The sequence below is a fragment of the Meles meles genome, chromosome 15 (assembly GCF_922984935.1).
Source record: "Meles meles chromosome 15, mMelMel3.1 paternal haplotype, whole genome shotgun sequence".
Lineage (NCBI taxonomy): Eukaryota > Metazoa > Chordata > Mammalia > Carnivora > Mustelidae > Meles > Meles meles.
In genome coordinates, this window is record NC_060080.1 from 24,528,851 (window position 1) to 24,548,507 (window position 19,657).

Sequence of the window (19,657 nt, forward strand, 5' to 3'; positions counted from 1 at the left end):
TTTTCACCTGGTTCCCCACGTGATTCTTACACTAGAGGCAGAGAACCACTGCCATAGCCTCTCTACCCTGACTAAGGAACACATCTCTGCAGTTTGTAAGGGAAGTGCCATACAATTTTAACTCCGCGTTCTCTATCGGAGCCTGCAGTCAATCTATTCAGACAAATTTAGAAAATAGTCTTCCTTTTCCACGAAGCTGTTTCTAACAGGTGACTTTGCTTTTTGTTCTCAAAATGCTACTTCATAACTCAGAACTTGAAACTTCAGAGAAAAGTTTTTTCTTCCCCAAAATGAAGACTTAAAAGAAAGAAAAAAAAAAACAAGGGCGCCTGGCTCAGTCCGAGGAGCATGTGACTCTTGATCTGGGGGTCATTGGGTATAGAGATTACTTAAATAAAAATAAAACTTTAAAAGAAAAAATAATCCTCGACATTTGATATTTCTTAATGTATACTACATATTAGTTTCCTAGGCTGCCATTAATAAAATCACACAAACGCCGTGGCTTAAATAAATCTGAAACTTACTGTCCCACAGTTCTGGAAGCCGGAAACCCAGAATCAAGTGCTGGCAGGGCCACTCCTCGCCCAGAGCTCTGCAGGAGAATTCTTCCTTGCACCTGCCAGCTTTCTTTGTGCCACCTGGTGCCCCTTGGCCTGTGGTTACATAACTCCATCTCTGCCTCCATCTTCGCATGAAAATCTTCTCCATATCTCCTTTTCTGTCTCTAAGGGCATTCCCATTGGGCTTAAGTCTCGTCTGAATCCAGTATGATCTCATCTCAGTCCTTAATTACGTCTGCCAAGATGCCATGACCCTATTTCCAAATAAGGTTATGCTTGGAGTTCTGCTGGATCTGAGTTCTCAGGACGACACTGTTCATCCCACTACATATATTTATTTGCTTCCCTCATATATTGTTATTCTCCCACTTTAAATTTCAGAATTGGTAGATGTTTATCCAGATGTTGACTCTCCTTATAAACTTTATTTTTATTGCAGTATGGTCGACACATAATGTTAGGTCAGTTTCAGGTGTACAAGCAGTGATCTGACAGCTCTGCCTTATGCTGTGCTCACAAGTGTAGCTACGGCCCGTCACCCTACAATTCTCTAATGGTACCACTGACGATATTCCCCGGGCGGCACCTTTTATTCCCATGACTTGATTCATTTCATACCCGGAAGTCTGTTGTCCAATTGCCTTCACCCATTTTGCCATCCTCTACTCCTGTCCCCTCTGGTAATCAGTAGTTCTGTGTTTATGGGTATGTTTCTTTGTTTGTTTCTTTATTCATTTGGGTTTTTTTTTTTTTTTTTGAGTCCACATAAAAGTGAAGTCATATGTTTTTCTTTGATTTATTTCACTTAACATAGTACACTCTGGGTCCATCCATGTTATTGTAAATGGCAAGATCTCATTTTTATGGCTAAATAATATTCCCTTATGTATATAAATACACTACATCTTTATTCTTTCATCTATTGATGGACACTTTGGTTGCTCCCATATCTTGGCCCTTGTATATAATACTGCAATAAACAGAGGTGCATATAACATTCTAAATTAGTGTTTTCACTTTCTCTGGGTAAATATCCAGTAGTGGAATTACTGGATCATACGGTGTTTCTATGTTTGATTTTTTGAGGAGCCTTCATACTGTTTTCCACAGTGGCTGCACCAATTTATGTTACCACCATCAGAGCGTGAGAGTTCCTTTTTTTCTACATCTTCGCTAGTACTTGTTGCTTCTATTTTTGATTTTAGCCATTTCCACCTGTGTGAGGTAAAATCTCATTGTAGTTTTGACTTGCATTTCCCTGGTAATGAGTGTGTTTGTAATGGACTTTAAACAGAAAGTCCAATTATAGTTCCAGTGACTGTCTTTGTGTTGATTCATAGGAATTGATCCCTAGGTGGAAACCTTTTTCTCCTTCCCTCTACTTTCTGTCTCCTGATGACTATTCCCGAAGAAAGCATCTGTTTAATACTGGATTTACCTTATCGGTGCCCAGTCCTGATTCCACCCCTCTGCTGCTCAAATGTGATAGTTATTTACTAAACAACTGGACTTGATTATCATCCCCGACCTTTGCTTTCAGAGGAAGCTCCACAAAGCTTACTAGCAAATAAATTTCACTGCTTAATATCTTAAGATTTCTTAATACCTCTTCCCTGCCCCCAGTATTCATTGATGCTTTGGAGAGTAGAGTATAGTTTTGAGAATTTGGTCAACACTAAGGAAGTTCTGGTTGAAATTTGGAGAATATTTAGAATCTTTGATCTCTCTCATCTAAGGCATAAAATACAGAGAAAGAACATTGTTACATGGAATATTCCCTTCCCCAATCAGTACTTGATGCTAGTAGACTCCATGGGATGCAAGCAAATGAGTTTTCTGCCTGGCAGAGCACGCAGCAAGCCGCAGTTACTCAAGACCAAGAATGTAAGTCTACAGATGTAGATGGCCACTGATGTGGTATTCTCATCATTTAAAAAGGCATAGAGTACTTGGGTTAGTGTCCAGTTCTGCATAATGTTACCATCTGTCTTTGAGCTTTATCCATATACAGCCTTCCGAACTACATAAAATCTTTTTACTTTTTGCTATTTTCTTTCAAACTTCTGAAGATACTCCATATACTGTATAAGAATACAGCCTACTGTTCTTTTGCCATCTTGGAAGAACCAGAGACTTCTGTTCTTTGGTTGAGCTACACACAGCCGGATTCTTTATCCTCTTAGTAGAGAAGAGGTTACAGTCCTGTAAGCTAATCCCTACATCCCAGTAGTGGTACCCTTTGCACAAGTGAGGAACTGGGCATACAGAAGGCCTGTGTTTGAGAATTCATCTTTTGAAGTTTTGAGTATATCTCATACTTTTTTGAGGGGAGGGAGGGGCAGAGAGAGAAAGATTGAGAATCGTAAGCAGGCTTCACGCCCAGCACAGAGCCCCACACAGGGCTCCATCTCACAACCCTGTGTTCATGACCTGAGTGAAACCCAGAGTCAGATGCTTCACCAGTTAAGCTACCCAGATGCCTCAAGTGTTTCCCATAGAGATCCGTTTTCTTCACCACCAGGACTACCGCCCTGCTTTATACTTTAGCTTACAGGACTTGTTAAATTACAAGGACAAGAAAGAACACATTATGATCATTTGTACTAAAAAGCACGGGGCCCTAAAATATATTCCTTAGTGGAATACTTAATTGGGTAATTTGGGAGAACACAGTAGGAGCAGGTGGTGGAATGAAGTGGGCACAGGCATAGCCCTTCCATCACGGGGGGGGGGGGGGGGTCTTGCAGTTTAATAAGCCCCTGCTGTGGTGTGCGTACAGCTGTCATTGGATCGCTCCTGGTTGATCTGGAAAGCCTTGTTTTACTCAGATCCCTAAACCTTAGACTGAAGTCAGGCTCACTGAATGGGAATTCGGATTCCTAAGGGGTTAAAAACGAGGTAATTTCGTTCTTGGATCATCTGAGGAGAGTGGCACGAGCCTAAGGTGGTTTTGCAGCCACTTCTGACGGGCCCGTGTGGTTCCCGTCGCAGAGCCCAGGGCAGGGAAAGCACAGAACTCCACTGCAACCAGAGACGGTCACCTTCTACGGTTTGTCTCGCTCTCGGACACAGCAGCTTGCCCTCACCCCGCTAATAATACCTGTCCTCAGCCAGACTTTGTCTCTCAGAGGAGAAAAGGATGAAATTGTGGAGAAGACTCTGTTCTGGGCAAAGTCACCTACACAATAAAGATGGAGAGGAGTAACACTGTCCTTGGCTTTGTGGGCATCTTTATTTTTTTCTCCCAAGTTGAGCTGTATTGTCATTTGCATAATTTTTAAAGATTTACAGGATTGTCACTTAGATACTCTGTTGTAGTTACGAGAGCTGCCACAGAGCGGCTGGTAGGGCCTGGCTTGTGATTAGGGCCATCCGGAGTGCATAACAGTTTCACAGAAGATCTAGTCGTTTATACTTTGAATAAAACCATAACAAAACTCTTAATCAGAACATGTGTAGGGTGTGCTTAAAAGATGAAAGTAGCGCAATATTAAAAGAAACTTGAATAAAAACTTGAAGATCTTTCATTTGCTTAGTATTGGTTTCCTTACTGAGTACAGCAGGCTCCCTTTATGAACTGCTGACCAGCACACCTCCTGTTTCCGCTGACTCTCCAGGGGAAGCCTTATTCCCAGACTGAAGCTAAGGAACCTGAGGCCCACGGAGGTTAAGGGATTTGGTTACTAAGTCGCTGTGCCTAGGTATAAAACCAGGTCAGGCTGACTCTGTAGTTCCTGTTTTTAATATGCAGTCCTTAGAAGGTAGAGTAGGGTAGCGGAAAGGCTTTGAGTTAAACACAATTGATTGTTGATTAACTGTGATCTTCAGCAAGTGACTTAACTTCTCTGTGCCTCAGTCTCCACAGCTCTTTATAAAAGAGGGATAATATCACAAGGGTTATAAAGATCATAGTAAAGTGACTGTATCCTGATAAGCTCTACCAGGGCAGAGATCTTCCTTTAGTTCACCATTGTAACCCCAACGCCTATAGCTGTGTCTGGTATAGAGAGTATGTGCTCAAAAGAGAACTCGTTGAATTAAACATGCCTGGCACTTAGTAGGCACTCAGTATAAACAGTAACATCCAAGTGCATTATCAGTCCTCTTCAATCCCAGTATCAGAGCGTAGAGACTAATCGTGTGTGATCTCTGGTCTCATTTAATTTGAAGACCAGCAGATCAGGAGATGTGCATGTGCTGACGCCTTGGATCTTTTCATCTGTTACTGATTCATGTCCCGCGGTTTTGGAACATCTAAACAAATTTGTTGAGTTCAGCAGTGACAAATTGCATTTTGTTATTGCTCTTGTTTTTCCCATTGCCTTTTGGATGTCTTCTCTCATCATTTTTGCACATGTTTTTCTTTTGAAGAATAATGAACAGAGTATGGATTTTTCAAAGATTAGGCAAAATAAGTTCATGTCATCAAGAACACAATCTACAGATGCGCAAGTGTAAGTGACAGTCATGCTCAATAGATCCTGGAATGAATTTGTAACTAGGATTCTTGTCGCTTTTTTTCATAGCACATTGTTTTGTTCCTTGCTGTCTGTTTTTGCTTTGTAATCTCTGCACTAAAATCCCTGTGATTAAGGAGGCATGGCACGTGAAGCCAGCTGCTAGGTTGGCCTGCCTATAAAATTAGCACCTGTGCCCTTTGTCCCGCTTACACAGTAATGACGTTATAGTTTGCATTTCTGGTGAAAGTCGACTTGATAATGCTATTTGATGATTTTTTTAATTGAACACAAAATTTTATCAAACACTGTATTATACGGTCAAGCATGTACATTTGCACATGCATACTCTAGTTTGTGTCTATAGTATGCAAATTTATGCAGTTTTATCACGTGTTGATTCACATCGTTCTTTTAATCTCTTCTGTATTTGATTGTTTCCTTTGCGGTCATCTTAAATACACATGCTCTTTTTCCCTTAATCACATTCGTAGAATTTAGTATTTTATTGATCTCATCAAATAACTAGCTTTTGTACTTACTTATTTTCACTATTTCTTAGTTTTGTTCCATTAATTATTGCTTTTTATCTGTATTTTTTCCCCTCTATTTCCCTTTGGATTCTCCACACCCCCCACCATTTCCAAAATTAGTAATTTTCTTTTTCTTTTTCGTTTTTCCTCTTTCGTAAGGAAGCATTTATTATTTGAGTATAGCCTTCACTCTGTCCCATGATTCCATTTTTCATTCTTTTAAAAGTAGTTCATAATTTTCTTACTGATTTCACCTTTCGTCAAGGGTTATCTAAAAGTGTTCTGCTAAAGTGGGAGATAGATATATATGGGATTTTGATGTGAGAATGTGGATTATAATATCTCAACTTTTACAAAATGTATCTAAATATTGTCACCAGTAATCAAGTATTTACCAGTGTTCCATGGATACTACCCCATCTGAAGTATTTTGAAAGACTTATAGATCTATATAATCTTTTAAAGTCACATTTATCAATAGTTACTCAATTCTTTTATGTAATTGGTTATTACTGGTGACCTATTATGAAAGGCACAAAAACCTACATTATAATTTTTTTTAATTCTCTTTGCATTTCTGTTTTTCCTTTTACATTTATGACTTTGGCTCATAAAGATGTTTGACCAGTTTTCGCTTTAACAAATTTTTGTTTGATCTTATCCATAGATACTGAAAAGATATTTGATAAACTGAGCCATCCCTAATAGAAAGGAATAAGAGACTACTGTCTTACCAAAACTCAACAGGAAGGTTCTCCTACTCAAGACCTAAACCCACTGTCCTTTTTCGTAAAAGTAAATGCTAGTGAAAGCACTAAGCACTAAGACTACCTTAAAGAGGAGAAAGTCGAACATAAAATTTTTTTGCTGCTGATAGAAAATCTAAAAAGTCAAAGAGAATGTAGTAAAAAAGAAACAAGCAAATTTAGTAAGAAAGTGTTCAGATGACTACATACAAATATTCAGCAAACAGATTTTTCTCTACCGAAGCAGTGATTGCTTAAAAGCAGAAGTAAGAATAAATGTTCCATTCACAATAATGGCAAAAATTCTTAAATTATTTAGGAATAAATTTTAGAAAGAAGTCACAGAAGCTGTGTGAAGAAAACTGAAATCTTATTGAAAGACATAAAATAAGGTTTGAGCAAGTGGAAAAGCATACTTTTTTCTTAGAGGAAAAGACAATGGAACAGTGTCCGATCTTTCAAAGTTATAACGTATATATAATGCAAAAGCAATTTCAGAATAAGTTGGAGGGTGGTTATTTTAGAATTGAATTAATGCTCTTAAGTTTGTCTTAAAAACATCGTTGCCAGCAGGAGTCAAGTATAGTATGAAAAAGGAAACAGGCAGATTTGCTTTACCAGGTATAAGTCATTTAGTACAACAGTACAGCCTTGGAGCAGGAATCAACACAGTTAAGTGGAGCAGAAGGGAGAAGGGAAACTGGGTGTTTCTGTATTTGAGAATTTAATGTATGACCGAGTTGGTATTTCAGAACTGTGGAGAAAAAAGGAGTCATGTAATAAAGAATGCTAGAAAAACTGACATCTACCGAAAGAAAATTAACTTATAAAATTAAATGGGAAGATGTTCTCCATCTTGCAGAAAAATACAAAATATAATCTAGAGGCAGGGGGAGATAAAAATAGGCATCCAAAAGCTATAATAGCAAAAGAAATGAACTTGTATAGACACATAGACACACACACGCAAGTGTTGGACAAGATGCCATAAATAAAGGCAATAGGTCATGGATTTGTGAACATTCACGACAAAAAATATAGAGGATTAATAATTCATGATAAAGGAGCCTTGCAAACTGACTAAAAAAAGAAGAACAGCATATAGGGACTGGATAGAAGAAAGGAAGCTGCTTTCACAGAGCAGCAGATCCAACAAAATCCGTTCACTCTGGCCGGGGAAACACTAGTGACCAGCTAATAAAAATCACTGCGGAAGATACAGAACATATGGCAGAGGGTAGAGTTCTTACCAATTGTAAGATGAAAAAACTGAATTTTCAAAAACAGATGAGGCAGTCTAACCAATATATATTTCCAGTAGGCTTATTCAGCTAATCAAAGTCCTAAAGATTAAAACAAAAATAGTATACTTTGGCAACGATATAAAAAATTGTAACACCAAGCATTAGTAAGTGTGAAAAGAAAGCCGTGTCATACTTTTCTTGTGTTTAAATTTCATCTCAGGGTGGCAGTTTCCTTTATGTAGCCAAAAGTCTGCTTTGGTGTTCATATCTTTGGATCCAGCAATTCAGTTTATTGGAATTTATCCTAGAAAAATCACTATCATTAGTTACAAATAGATCAATTTAAATGTTGTTTGTGTGGAAACTTAAATAACAAAGGAATTTTTAAGAGTTCTATATAAGCAAACATTATGCATCCATAAGGTGACATTTTAGAAAATTTTTAATGGCATTTATGGAAAGATGCATGAAAAAACAAGTTATAAAAGAGTACGTATAACATGGTCCGATTTGTTAAAAGTTTATCGATCTCAAGACATGTTTTATATGTATATGTGTGTATATACATATACATATATGTGGCCTCAACAAGTATATACTATTCTGATCTTGCCTTTCATCTATTAATACACCCATATTGCAAATTGCAGAAAATGTGAACATGTTTTCATTTTATCTAGAAGCTTATTTTGAAGACTCAGAGAATCAGTGCCCCTCAGAAGAAAGATTTTCAGAGCTGAAAAGATACCTGCATTCATACAAAACACCAAAAGTTCAACAGATTTAGGATAGGAATGTGAAAATATAGGTCCCGGAAGTTACCTGTAAGAACCAAATTCAGGTTGGATAATCAAAACTGTTCACAAACAAAAAGTTGAGTTTTAAGCACAGGATGGTTCCTTCTTAGAAAAAGCGGAAGTACTAATTCTGACTTTTTAAAAAAATAAAAGCAAGATGGGGCAGGAGACCAGCAGCCCTAGAGCACAGAGCATCACCTTCCAATTCTGAATGCCATCCAAGGATTAATATCTACACTTAGCTGAAAGTGGCTAAGGATGAGTTGGTAGGAGTGGAGAGAAATGCGTTTCAGCTCCTGAATTAGGGCCAACCCCTAGAGGCAAGGCCGGTCTCCTCAACGCCTTGCTTCCTGGCTGCGGGAGAGGCGGGAGTGCAGTCAGAGAGCACACCACAAGGTGCGCCACAGCAGACAGTCTCCCCCAGAGAAAGAGGACGTCCAGAGACAGAAGGTCAAGAGTAGCAGCGTAAACCTCAACTCCCTACAGGCACTATAGGGGATCCCCCACCCGGAGGAGTAAGAGCAGGAATCAGAGCACACACCATACACCAGGCACTTCTCCAAGCATTTACAGCCCTTCCCCTAGTTGATCCTCACAAAACCCTGGGAGGGTAGGTAATGTTACTATCTGCACATATAGGTGAGGCTTGTGGTGAAAAGGTTAAGGTCAGAGAGCTGATGCGGGGCAGAACCAGCAGGGGTCTGTCTCTACTTTGCATTTCTTAAGTACGTACTCAACTTAGACGCAAAGACAGATGAATAATATGCTCAGTAGGAAGCAGTTTCTTTGCCTACGAAAATAGTTCTGAGTCCTAATACCAGCTGATTTTAAGTGGTTCGTGCATGCCCTTTTATTTTGAAGCAGAAAGATGTCTTTCTTTTAGATTTAGGGAAAAAAAAATACCTCTATCTGTCCATTCTGAACCATTCTTCAAAGTGTACTGACCAGTGCCCATTTGTCGTGCTTAATTGGCCCTAATTCACGAGGTTCTAGTATAGGTCAGTGTTAAAGTGACACAGTGAGCGACTGTTGAGCTACTGAATCCAACTTTTATCATCTTGGTGTAATGTTTTTCTCTAATCTGAAAAACAGTGCGCAAATCCAGCAGCCTCAGCATTTTCTTTTAACAAAAATGCATCTTAGATGACAAAGTGCTTTATTTAAAACCCTCCAGTATATGTAGTTAGACTGATGGATTTCGGTCTGGCTAATAGAAAATAGGTCTATGTGTATTTTTAGTTTTTTAAGGTATTAAAGTTGAAATCCAAAATACATTATATTTTTGTGCATTTCGTGTATATTTTATTGTAGAATGGGGAAAGAAGATAGAGTTGAAAATGGAAATTTAAGACTACTGTGGGTGAAAAAGAAAAAGGTTTTGGTTATTCTGACACTGAACTATATAATTGGATGTGTGCTCTTTAGCAGCTGTGGGCAAACCAGGATTTCTTCACCCAGTTCTTTGCTTTGACACATACAAATGTGTCAAGAATTGGTTCTCCCCACTCCCAGTGCGCTTTTCATATTGAAATCGGACTCTTGTAATAATCATGGGCTCGACCTGATGTGCTTGGAGACCCTCCCTTCTGCATATTACATTTGTAAATTCCAGTCATATCTTTTAAAGCCTCTGTTCCTTACTTAAACCTGACATTAAAAATTCCCCTAGTCTCAGTCTTAGACTAAAAATTAAGATGTGAAGTGAGTGTTTGTCCTGTTCTTCTAGAGGAGAAAAGAAACCTCTGTGGGCCCACATGAGTGTGGTTGTTGTAACATAGTGGTAGTTTAACATAGTAATAAAGTTTGAAACTTTCCAGAAGACAGAGAATCAGGAGCAGATCATTTTCTAAGCACCATAGAGGCAGATGACAGGTGGCTAGATAACGTCAAGATTTGTAATCTCAACTGTGTAAAAGGGAGATCTTTTAAAAGAAAAAAAGGCTTTTCCTGATGGCAGCCATCTTAATTTGCATATTTAAAAGGATGTTGTTTTCATTCTGAAAGATGTCAAGGCTATAACTCCTGTGTCCTTGAAGGAACTTCTCTTTTCTTATTCTGTTATTACATTATTTTAGCCCTCTTACAAGCTGGTTAATGAAATAAAGGCACATTTCAACTTCTGAGTATCCATTTCAGTACTGTCACTTGGGAACGAAGCAAGCCCTGCTCACCTTTACCTGTTACCTTCTGAGTCAGCAAACTGAGAAAGCAAACTGACTTTCTGGTAGGAACGGCTTCTCTAGGCTAGAGGCCATGGGGCCAGGAGGTCTTCAGAGGGTGATGTGAAAAGTAAGCTCCTTTATTAGCAATAAAGAGTTCTGTGTGGCTTTGGGTTGTCTGGAGACAAGAAACTTAATATAAAGTTTACAAGTATCACGATACCTCAGGGCATAAAAGCCTTTGTCCCGTTCCTCCTCTCTTGCTCTGGCCCGAATGCATTTCTTAGTCCCTCTAATACTTAAGGATCCAGTACAGCTCAGGGCAATGAGCAACAAGCTGTCTCTCCTTCCTCCTCCCCAGTCCTTCCTTTCTCACTTCATTGCCTTTAGTTTCTCACATTACAGTGTTGCTCTTATTTGTAATATAAGTAGTATTTTAGTTATACTGAGTTCTGTCATTCCAAAGTTCTAAATTCCAAAAAAGCAATTTATTGGAAATCTCTTGGAATATTGCCTTTTTTAAGGTGACACCCCATTACCCAAGATTGTTGTAATTCTTTCAGAACCAAGAATCTGTAGCACACACACACAAAAAAAAAAAAAAAATTCCCATGCAGTAAGTAGGTCTTACTAATGGAATATAGAAGTTGTAGTCATGCTAACATTAAGAACTTTCTTTTTGCCCAGCACTATGCAAAGGGCTTTATGTGTATTAGTTCACTGCGTTGTTAAGACAAGCTCATGTAGAAGGCATTATAATTCCCTCCTGTATTTTTATGTGAGAGGATATCAGACCGTAAAAATTTTGGTCAAGCAAGCATTTCTGGAACCTGTTTTAAGCGCAGGGCATTGTGCTGGGTACTAAAGATCTAAAGCAGAAACATGGTCTTTTCCCTTTCTGGTACTTATGATGCCCTGGGAGACTGGGTTTCCATGAGCTTCCAGTAACCGAGGACAGGATGGCAGAGGAGTACCCAAACAAGCACACAGAACATATGTCCTGAGCATGTCAGGGGCAAGATCACTCTGGGCCTGGATACTTGAAGAAAGCTCTTCTTAGAATGCAGTCTCCTTGACTCTGGAGATAGACTTTGAAGAGAGTGGAGAGAAAAGATTTCAGGACCACAATAGGCTGTATATTTGAGGCAAAGAGAATATTCTTGGCAATTTTGTGCAATAGCAATTTGAGTAGTTGTCTTGTGTAGAAGGCATGAGGTCCCTCATTGGCGTCATGGGGGCTCAGGCTAATAATACCCTGGACAATAGCATAGAGAGGGAATGTGAGTGCGGTCCCCACAGACTCTGTGCTGGCACCGGCAGGCTCACAGGAGCTAAAGTCAGAGGGACAGATTAGAACCCAACAATGCTGGTGTTACGATTCAGTAAGCTATGTTAGCAGCCAACATTTATTGAGTACTTACTATGTCTCAGACCCTATTTTACGTGTTTTTATGTGTATTTTCTCATTTAATGCACCAACACCTCTGTGAGGTAGTTTAGATACAGGAACCAAGCAAGCGACAGAGACCAGTCTGTCTGTCAGTAAGAGGCAGGACCTAGAATTTTTTTTTCTTTTTTTTAAAGATTTTATTTATTTGTTTGACAGACAGAGATCACAGGTAGGCAGAGAGGCAGGCAGAGAGAGAGGAGGAAGCAGACTCCCTGCCGAGCAGAGACCCTCGATCCCAGGACCCTGGGATCATGACCTAAGCTGAAGGCAGATGCTTTAACCCACTGAGCCACCTAAGTGCCCCAGGACCTAGGATTTGAATGTGGGCAGCCTGCTTCCACAGCAGTGTTTCTGGAATTTTTCACTTAGGAACATTTCTATAAGTGGTACGGATATGGTCTCAAACGTTGCCATTTATATCCTCAACAGACATGTGTTTGCACATACACCCTTCCCCGTGGGTTGTCCAGAAGAAAGTAGAAAGTGAAAGTTTAGTTTCTTACTAGTATAGCTCTAGCCTTTTTTTTTTTTTAAGATTCTATTCATTTATTCGACAGAGTGAGATCACAAGTAGGCAGAGAGTCAGGCAGAGAGAGAGAGGAGGAAGCAGGCTCCCTGCCAAGCAGAGAGCCCGATGTGGGACTTGATCCCAGGACCCTGAGATCATGACCTGAGCCGAAGGCAGAGGCTTAACCCACTGAGCCACCCAGGCGCCCTAGCTCTAGCCTTTTTGATAGCATTTGGTGAGCACTGAGCAGCACCTGTGGAAGAAGGCTAGCTCACACAAGCAGCTGCTGAGGGGGAGCTGTGCACAGGTGGGGTGAGCAAGGAGGAGGGTGGGGAGAGCTGCCAGGGGAAGGGCTGGAACCCCGGCTATGGACTAGTGAGTCTGATGAGACCAGCAGCCCTTTCAGAGAGGGGTCTGGGCAGAACGTGAAGCAGAACTGTTACTTAAAGGGAGTTTCGAAAGTAAGTGGAACGAGCACTCAGTTCTAAGAGGTAAAGAGGCGTGACAAGTGACAGGAAGTGACATTTCCTCCACTGTGAGACAAAGTGGACTCCCTGCTGGAATCAGAGAGGTCTAGCCTCGCCTTTCTTCAAGGCCTTCAGATCCACCTCCACCACGGCCGTCCCTCACGGACCTTTCATCCGCTTCCACTCTCATGTACAATGCTCAGCTTCCCAGTGAGACTGTCCTTTCGATTCTGAATCTTAGCCTTGTTGACACAGGTATTTTCATTTCTCAGACTACAGTCCTTGGCAAGGGCTGATTATATTTAAAAGATAGTTATGAAACCGAATTGAAACTTGGACTGAAGTAAACCACAGAGTAAAGGAGACAGACAGTGGACATTTACAGAAGACTTAAAGAACATTAAAAAAGGAACACAACCCACCTAACCAGAGAGGCAGAGGACCTGTGCTCTGAAAACGGTAGAACACTCATGAAAGAAACTGAGGAAGACACAAAGAAATGGAAAAATATTCCATGCTCATGGATTGGAAAAACAAATATTGTGAAAACGTCTATGCTGTCCAGAGCAATCTACACATTCGATGTAATCGCTATCAAAATACCATCAACATTTTTCATAGCGAAGAACAAACAGCCCTAAAATTTGCTTGGAACCAGAAAAGCCAAAGGAACGTTGAAAAAGAAAACCAAAGCTGGTGGCATCACAATTCCAGACTGCAAGCTCTATGACAAAGCTGTCATCATCAAGACAGCATGGTACTGGCACAAAAACAGACACATAGATCGGTAGGTCTGAAAAGAGTCTTCAGAAACGCACCCTCAACTCTATGGTCAACTAATCTTTGACAAAGTAGGAAAGAATGTCCAATGGAAAAAAAGACAGTCTCTTCAACAAATGGTGTTGGGAAAATTGGACAGCCACACGCAGAAGAATGAAACTGGATCCTTTCCTTACACCACACACAAAAATAAACCCAAAGTGGGTGAAAGACCTAAATGTGAGACAGAAATCCATCAGAATCCTAGGAAAAAACACTGGCAACAATCTCTGTGACTTAAGCCACAGCAACCTCTTGGTAGACACATCTTCAAAGATAAGGGAAACAAAAGCAAAAATGAACTTTTGGGACTTCATCAAGATAAAAAGCTTTTGTACAGCAAAGGAAAAGTCAACAAAACTAAGAGACAACCAACAGAATGGGAGAAGATATTTGCAAATGTCTTATCAGATAAAAGGTTAGCATCCAAAATCTTTAAAGAACTTACCAAACTCAAGACCCAAAACCAAAAAAAAAATCCAGCAAGAAATAGGCAGAAGGCATGAACAGACATTTCTCCAGAGAAGACATACAAATAACCACCAGACACATGAAAAAAAAAATGTTCAACATCACTCAGCATCAGGGAAAGACAAATCAAAACAACATTGAGATGCCACCTCACACCAGTCAGAATGGCTAAAATTAACTCAGGAAACAACAGACATTGGCGAGGATGCAGAGAAAGGGGAACCCTCTTGTGCTTTTGGTGGGTATGCAAACTGGTACAGCCACTCTGGAAAACAGTATGGAGGTTCCCCAGAAAGTTAAAAATAGAACTACCCTACGCCCCAGCAGATGCACTACTGGGACTTATCTAAAGGATGCAGAGTGATTCGAAGAAGCACATACCCCCCAGTGTTTATGGCAGCAGTATCCACAGCAGCCAAACCATGGAAGGAGCCCAGATGCCCATCGACAGATGAATGGATCAAGAAGATGTGGTGTATACATACAATGAAATATTACTCTGCCATCAAAAAGAATGAAATCTTGCCATTTGCAACAACGTGGCTGGAACTAGAGGGTATTATGCTAAGTGAAATAAGTCAGAGAAAGACCAGTATCATATGATTCCACTAATATCTGGAATTAAGAATGGGAAGGAAAAATTAGAAACAGAGAGGGAGACAAACCATAAGAGACTCTTGACTCTAGGAAACAAACTGAGGGTTGCTGGTGGGGAGGTGGGTGATGGGCATTAAGGAGGGCACTTGGTGGAATGAGCACTGGGTATTGCATGCAACTGACAAATCTAAATTCTACCTCTGAAACTATGTTGATTAAAGTGAATTTAAATGAAAAAAAAGTTATTTCTATCTCAAACCTGTTTACTGTTTACAGGTTACTGTTTCTATGAGTGAAGATCATTTCTTTCTCAAGGTCTTTGTGGTGATTAGCAGCAAATAAAAAAACTAAAAATGACTGGTAAATCTGACCCAAAAATCTAGGAATGCCAGTCTGTATAGCCCTTGTTTGTTTACGATGGCTCACTCTGTCCTGATTTTTTTCCTGGTTTTGGTTCTGCCTTGTCGTTTGAATCAGCCTTACTGCCCCGCATTGATCATTACTCAGTCTGTATTTTTTATCTTTTCCAAAACCTAGGTAAGAACCTCGACGCGGTCCACGACATCACGGTGGCATACCCTCACAACATTCCTCAGACAGAGAAGCATCTCGTCCTCGGGGACTTCCCCAAGGAGATTCACTTCCACGTGCACCGCTACCCGGTAGACGCCCTCCCCGTGTCCAGGGAGGACCTGCAGCTCTGGTGCCACAGGCGCTGGGAGGAAAAGGAAGAGAGGCTTCGTGCCTTCTATCAAGGGCAGAAGAATTTTCAGTTTACGGGACAGACTGTAATTCCACCTTGCAAGTCTGAGCTCAGGGTCCTTGTGCTCAAATTACTCTCCATACTTTACTGGACCCTGTTCAGCCCTGCAATGTGCCTCCTCGTATATCTGTACCGTCCTGTTCGGTGGTATTTTATAATCACCATGGCTCTCTTTGTGCTGCTAGAGAGAATATTTGGCGGACTGGAGATGGTTGAACTTGCATGTTACCGGTTTTTTCACAAACAGCCACATTTAAATGTAAAAAAACAGGAGTGAGATCATAAGGTTCACAGTGTTAATGACCAAGGGGATATTTTGGAAATGTGTCGAGCCTTTGTAAACAGAGATGAGTTTTTGCATGACTTTGTCAAATATTTCTACTACCATCCTTATTTGTTAAAGATACTTTGCACTTAGTTTTGTGGGAAAATATTGCTACACACATTTTTTTTTTTTAACTCTCTGAATGTAATTTCAATACGCCTAGCAGGGAGCGATCGCTTTATATAAAACAACTCGGGCCAGAGTGTCCCTAAAGCAGCCACCAGGCTGTTAGCAGACAAGGGACACACAAGATTTTCCTACAGGCCCAATCCTATTTCCTAACAAACTCCAGAGACAAGAGGCAGATGCGGGGCTCAGAGCAAGGACTGGCCCTTGACACTGGAGGTGAGAGCCTTCCTTTGGGTTCCCTCCCCCAGCGCTGTCCCCCTGGCTCATTTCTATGCCAGTCAAACCATTGCATCCTTTCCTAAGGCCAGAAAACAGAAACCCCACGTCCTTCAATCAACCAACCATTTTGCTGGGAAGCCCTTCATTATTCATAAAACCTTGACATTTAGCCTCGCACTCACCTAGACATCAGAAGACCGCCTGTGCCCTTTCTTCCCATGGATAGTAAGACCTGGACATTTCTCAGGGAGCAACCACAGGCTCTCCGCTTGGAAACCTTAGTTTGGATTTGTACAGATAAGGACGAAGACCGTTCAGTTGTTCCCTTCTACTTACTCTTGTGTGCTCCGAGCTGGTTTCCTTGACACTCATCGGCAGGGGTAGCTTTTTCTGTGTGACATCGAGTCACTTACCTTTCTAAAGGAATGCGTGGAAGGGTCTGTCACTGCGGTCAGAAACTTTTGAAGTTGTGTCTATTGAAATAGTTCTTTAAACCTGCCCCCAAAAGGAAGGATACTGTATTTTCTGTACGTGCACGGGTATCTGGCATCTGCCTTAAAGCAACAGCGCGTGCAGCCCGGACGGTCATGGCTCAGCCTCAGTTCCGCCCTCGCAGCCCTGACGGATTTTTTGATAACAGGAAAATGAACCCCTTTTTAATGATAATGAGGGCTCTCGCTCTCATTTTTTAGCCCCAGGCTGCCTGTTTCAGTACTAAAATTCAAATCCACTTTTGACCAGTCGTTTGCGTAAATATTCCTGGCGCTTGGAGTCCACGGGAATTCCAGCAAACCAACAGCACCAGTCTCCTTCGGAGGCAGAAGGGATGCGTGGTCCTTGTCTCCACCCTGCTGGAGCGGGGCCCGCCTGTTTTTGTCATAGGATAGGGACGCTGGTCAGAGCAGCAGAAAACGCGAGGCAGTGAGAAATCTCGAGCTGCTCGCAGACCTGCCCGCTTTCCTCGTGCCTCCCACCGGCCTCGAACGCTACTGCTTTATGTACCCTTTGGCACGAATGCCTTCTCCTTAACTACAGCCCATTTTCACTCAGCCGTGACTTGTGCCCAACAATGGAAACATGCGTTGCCCTGAAAGGTAAGCACGTTGTGAGCCAAACTTACCAAGAAGGGCGGGGTTGGTTGCAGAACACGGTTGACACTACTTTTACTGGAGGGGGACCGAGGAGAGGAGTGTGTGCGCAGGCACGGGCCTATGTTTAACCACACCCCCAGGCCCTTTTCCTTCCTGCCTGGAGCACATCTGCTCCACACCCAGCTGTTTAATCCTGTGCTTTTTAAAGTGTTTCTTTTTTAACCTTTTTTTTTTTTTTGGTCCTAATAAAAGAGGTTTCTAATTTAGTTTTCTCTTAGACCTCCTCTTGATTATATTTGGAAGCACAGGTTTACAATTAGCCCTGCATTTGTCCCGGGCAAGAGAAGAGCTGCGTCTTCTACCCCACACGTGTTTGCACTGTAGCCCACCCAGCCGCGCGCCCTCCAGCTCCCCGGCTCCTTGTTTGTGGTGTAACCTCTAGAGGATGGCGTGAAACCTGTACAAGAGGAAAGCTCTTTCCTCTTTAAGAAAATGTTTTCTTTGGATCATAAAAGACATGTTTAAGATAATGCAAACTTTGTTTTACTACCCAAAATTCATATGCACCCAAACTGGGGAGTACAGACATCGTACCTGCTCTCTGAATCAGAAATGATAACTTCAAAGAGAAGTTGCTTCTTTTCTGTTTTGTTTTCTGGTTTTGTTTTTTGGGGTTTTGTGTTTTCGCAGTAAGGCTTCTTAGAAAGTTGTAATTCTTTGTTCCTACATATTTGGTTTTTTTTTAAGAGAAAGAATTTAAGGAAATAGTGAATGATTTGGAACTTAGAGCTTTGTAAATTGGTTAAAAAAATGTCAAGTAAAAATTAATTTAACTTTAGTGTTATGATCGGCCTCAGGAATGAGCCCTCTGCCCCTTCCCACCTCATCACTCTGGACTCAGAGCAGCTGTCAGTCCTGAGTCTAGCCACGCTCTTCCCACTGAACGCTCTTTCGGTCCTTTTAAGATCAGCTTAGTGGGCTGTGAAACGTTTACAGTACCGTCTGTCCAACTGTTCGGTCTTTACCATTCTGAAACGTTTTAAACAAAGCAAATGTGGTATGTATGGGACGTGAACCATTATACTTAAAATAGTAAACTACGAGGAAGGGTGCTGATGAGGTCCCAGGTTTTACCACCAGAAAGCTCTGGTAAGAGGCCAAAGTCACTATACAAACCAGTGGGCGAATGTAGTAAAAGACCAGAAGAAAACGTTAAACAGCCCCTAATTTCAAACTCCTCTTAAAACCCTTCCTTGTTTGCAACACTACTAACACACAGATTAGACACCAGCTTCCACTGTGTCACTTGGACATTAGTTACTTCTCAGCACCACCTGGGAGCTGGACTTTGGTGGCCAGAATTCTGCGAGTTCTGCAGAAGGGGTGACGTGCCCATTGCACCCGGCCTGCAGGCCCCCCGCCTGCAGGCTCTCGGCCTGACCGCGATGCCCCTGTGCACTCTTGTAATAGAGACTCTAATGGAGGGGGCCTGTTGGTATTAAATTGTTTACATTTCTTTATATAAATAACGTGCTTTCAGTGCCTTAGTTATGGGTCCCTTTCTTTTTCTCGTTCTGAGAATTCTCCAACGTGTTTCTTAGGTAAAAGTCTCTTTTTGCTTCTCACTGGGAGGAAAAGGGTTTGTAAACACTGGTCACTGTGGTAAACACTATTTTGTGGGGACATCTGGAGAGGAGAGCTTGATGCTGAGGTAGCCTTTGCCTTAGAGCTATTATTTATGCTGCAGCAAGCAAACACGGTCTTGTCACGCAATGAGCTTCAGTTTGGAGATGGCCCAGAAGTTGTCTTGTACCAACCTTAAGCTTTTATTTCAGAAGAGAATCTTGGTTTTGGTAATTTATTTTTTAAAATATTATGTACAAAACAAGTTTTAAAAATAACTCACAGAATGGCCTTAGTTTTCAATGTCCACTAGTATGTTTACGAGTTGTGTTACCTGTAATTTACATCCAGAATAAAGTGGAATGAATCAGATCAAGTTTGCCCATGTATCCTGTTTCTGGTTCTGCTGGAATGACTGAGTGCTACTGTGTTTCCCACCTTGTTCTAGCCTTATGGTATGTAGCATCAAGGACGAGCTCATCAGTTAGGAATCTTTCACAGATGTTAAAAAAAAAAAAAAAAGACAAATGCCCACACAAAAAGGGAATACACTGCTTCTTTAACTGGAAAAGTCTAGGGTCCACAGTTGAATTCAGGCCTCAGTGAATTCATCAGAACTTGGTTTTCTTCCATTTCTGTCAATTAAGCCCTGAGGGCAATTTGGTCTCACACTTGTGGGGTTGTAATGCCAAATAC

The 19,657-nt window shown here is 41.2% G+C and overlaps 1 protein-coding gene across 3 annotated transcripts in view; it reads left to right on the forward strand.

Moving 5' to 3' along the window:
• LCLAT1 (lysocardiolipin acyltransferase 1) overlaps positions 1 to 19,337 on the forward strand; it is a 186,055-nt gene extending 166,718 nt beyond the window's left edge. For all 3 annotated transcript variants that reach the window (XM_045979805.1, XM_045979804.1, XM_045979806.1), the window contains one exon: positions 15,349 to 19,337. In XM_045979805.1, coding sequence (XP_045835761.1) covers positions 15,349 to 15,851 — 503 coding nt within the window. In that variant the 3' untranslated portion in view covers positions 15,852 to 19,337. The remainder of the gene's footprint in view (positions 1 to 15,348) is intronic.
• The last annotated feature ends 320 nt before the right edge of the window (positions 19,338 to 19,657 follow it).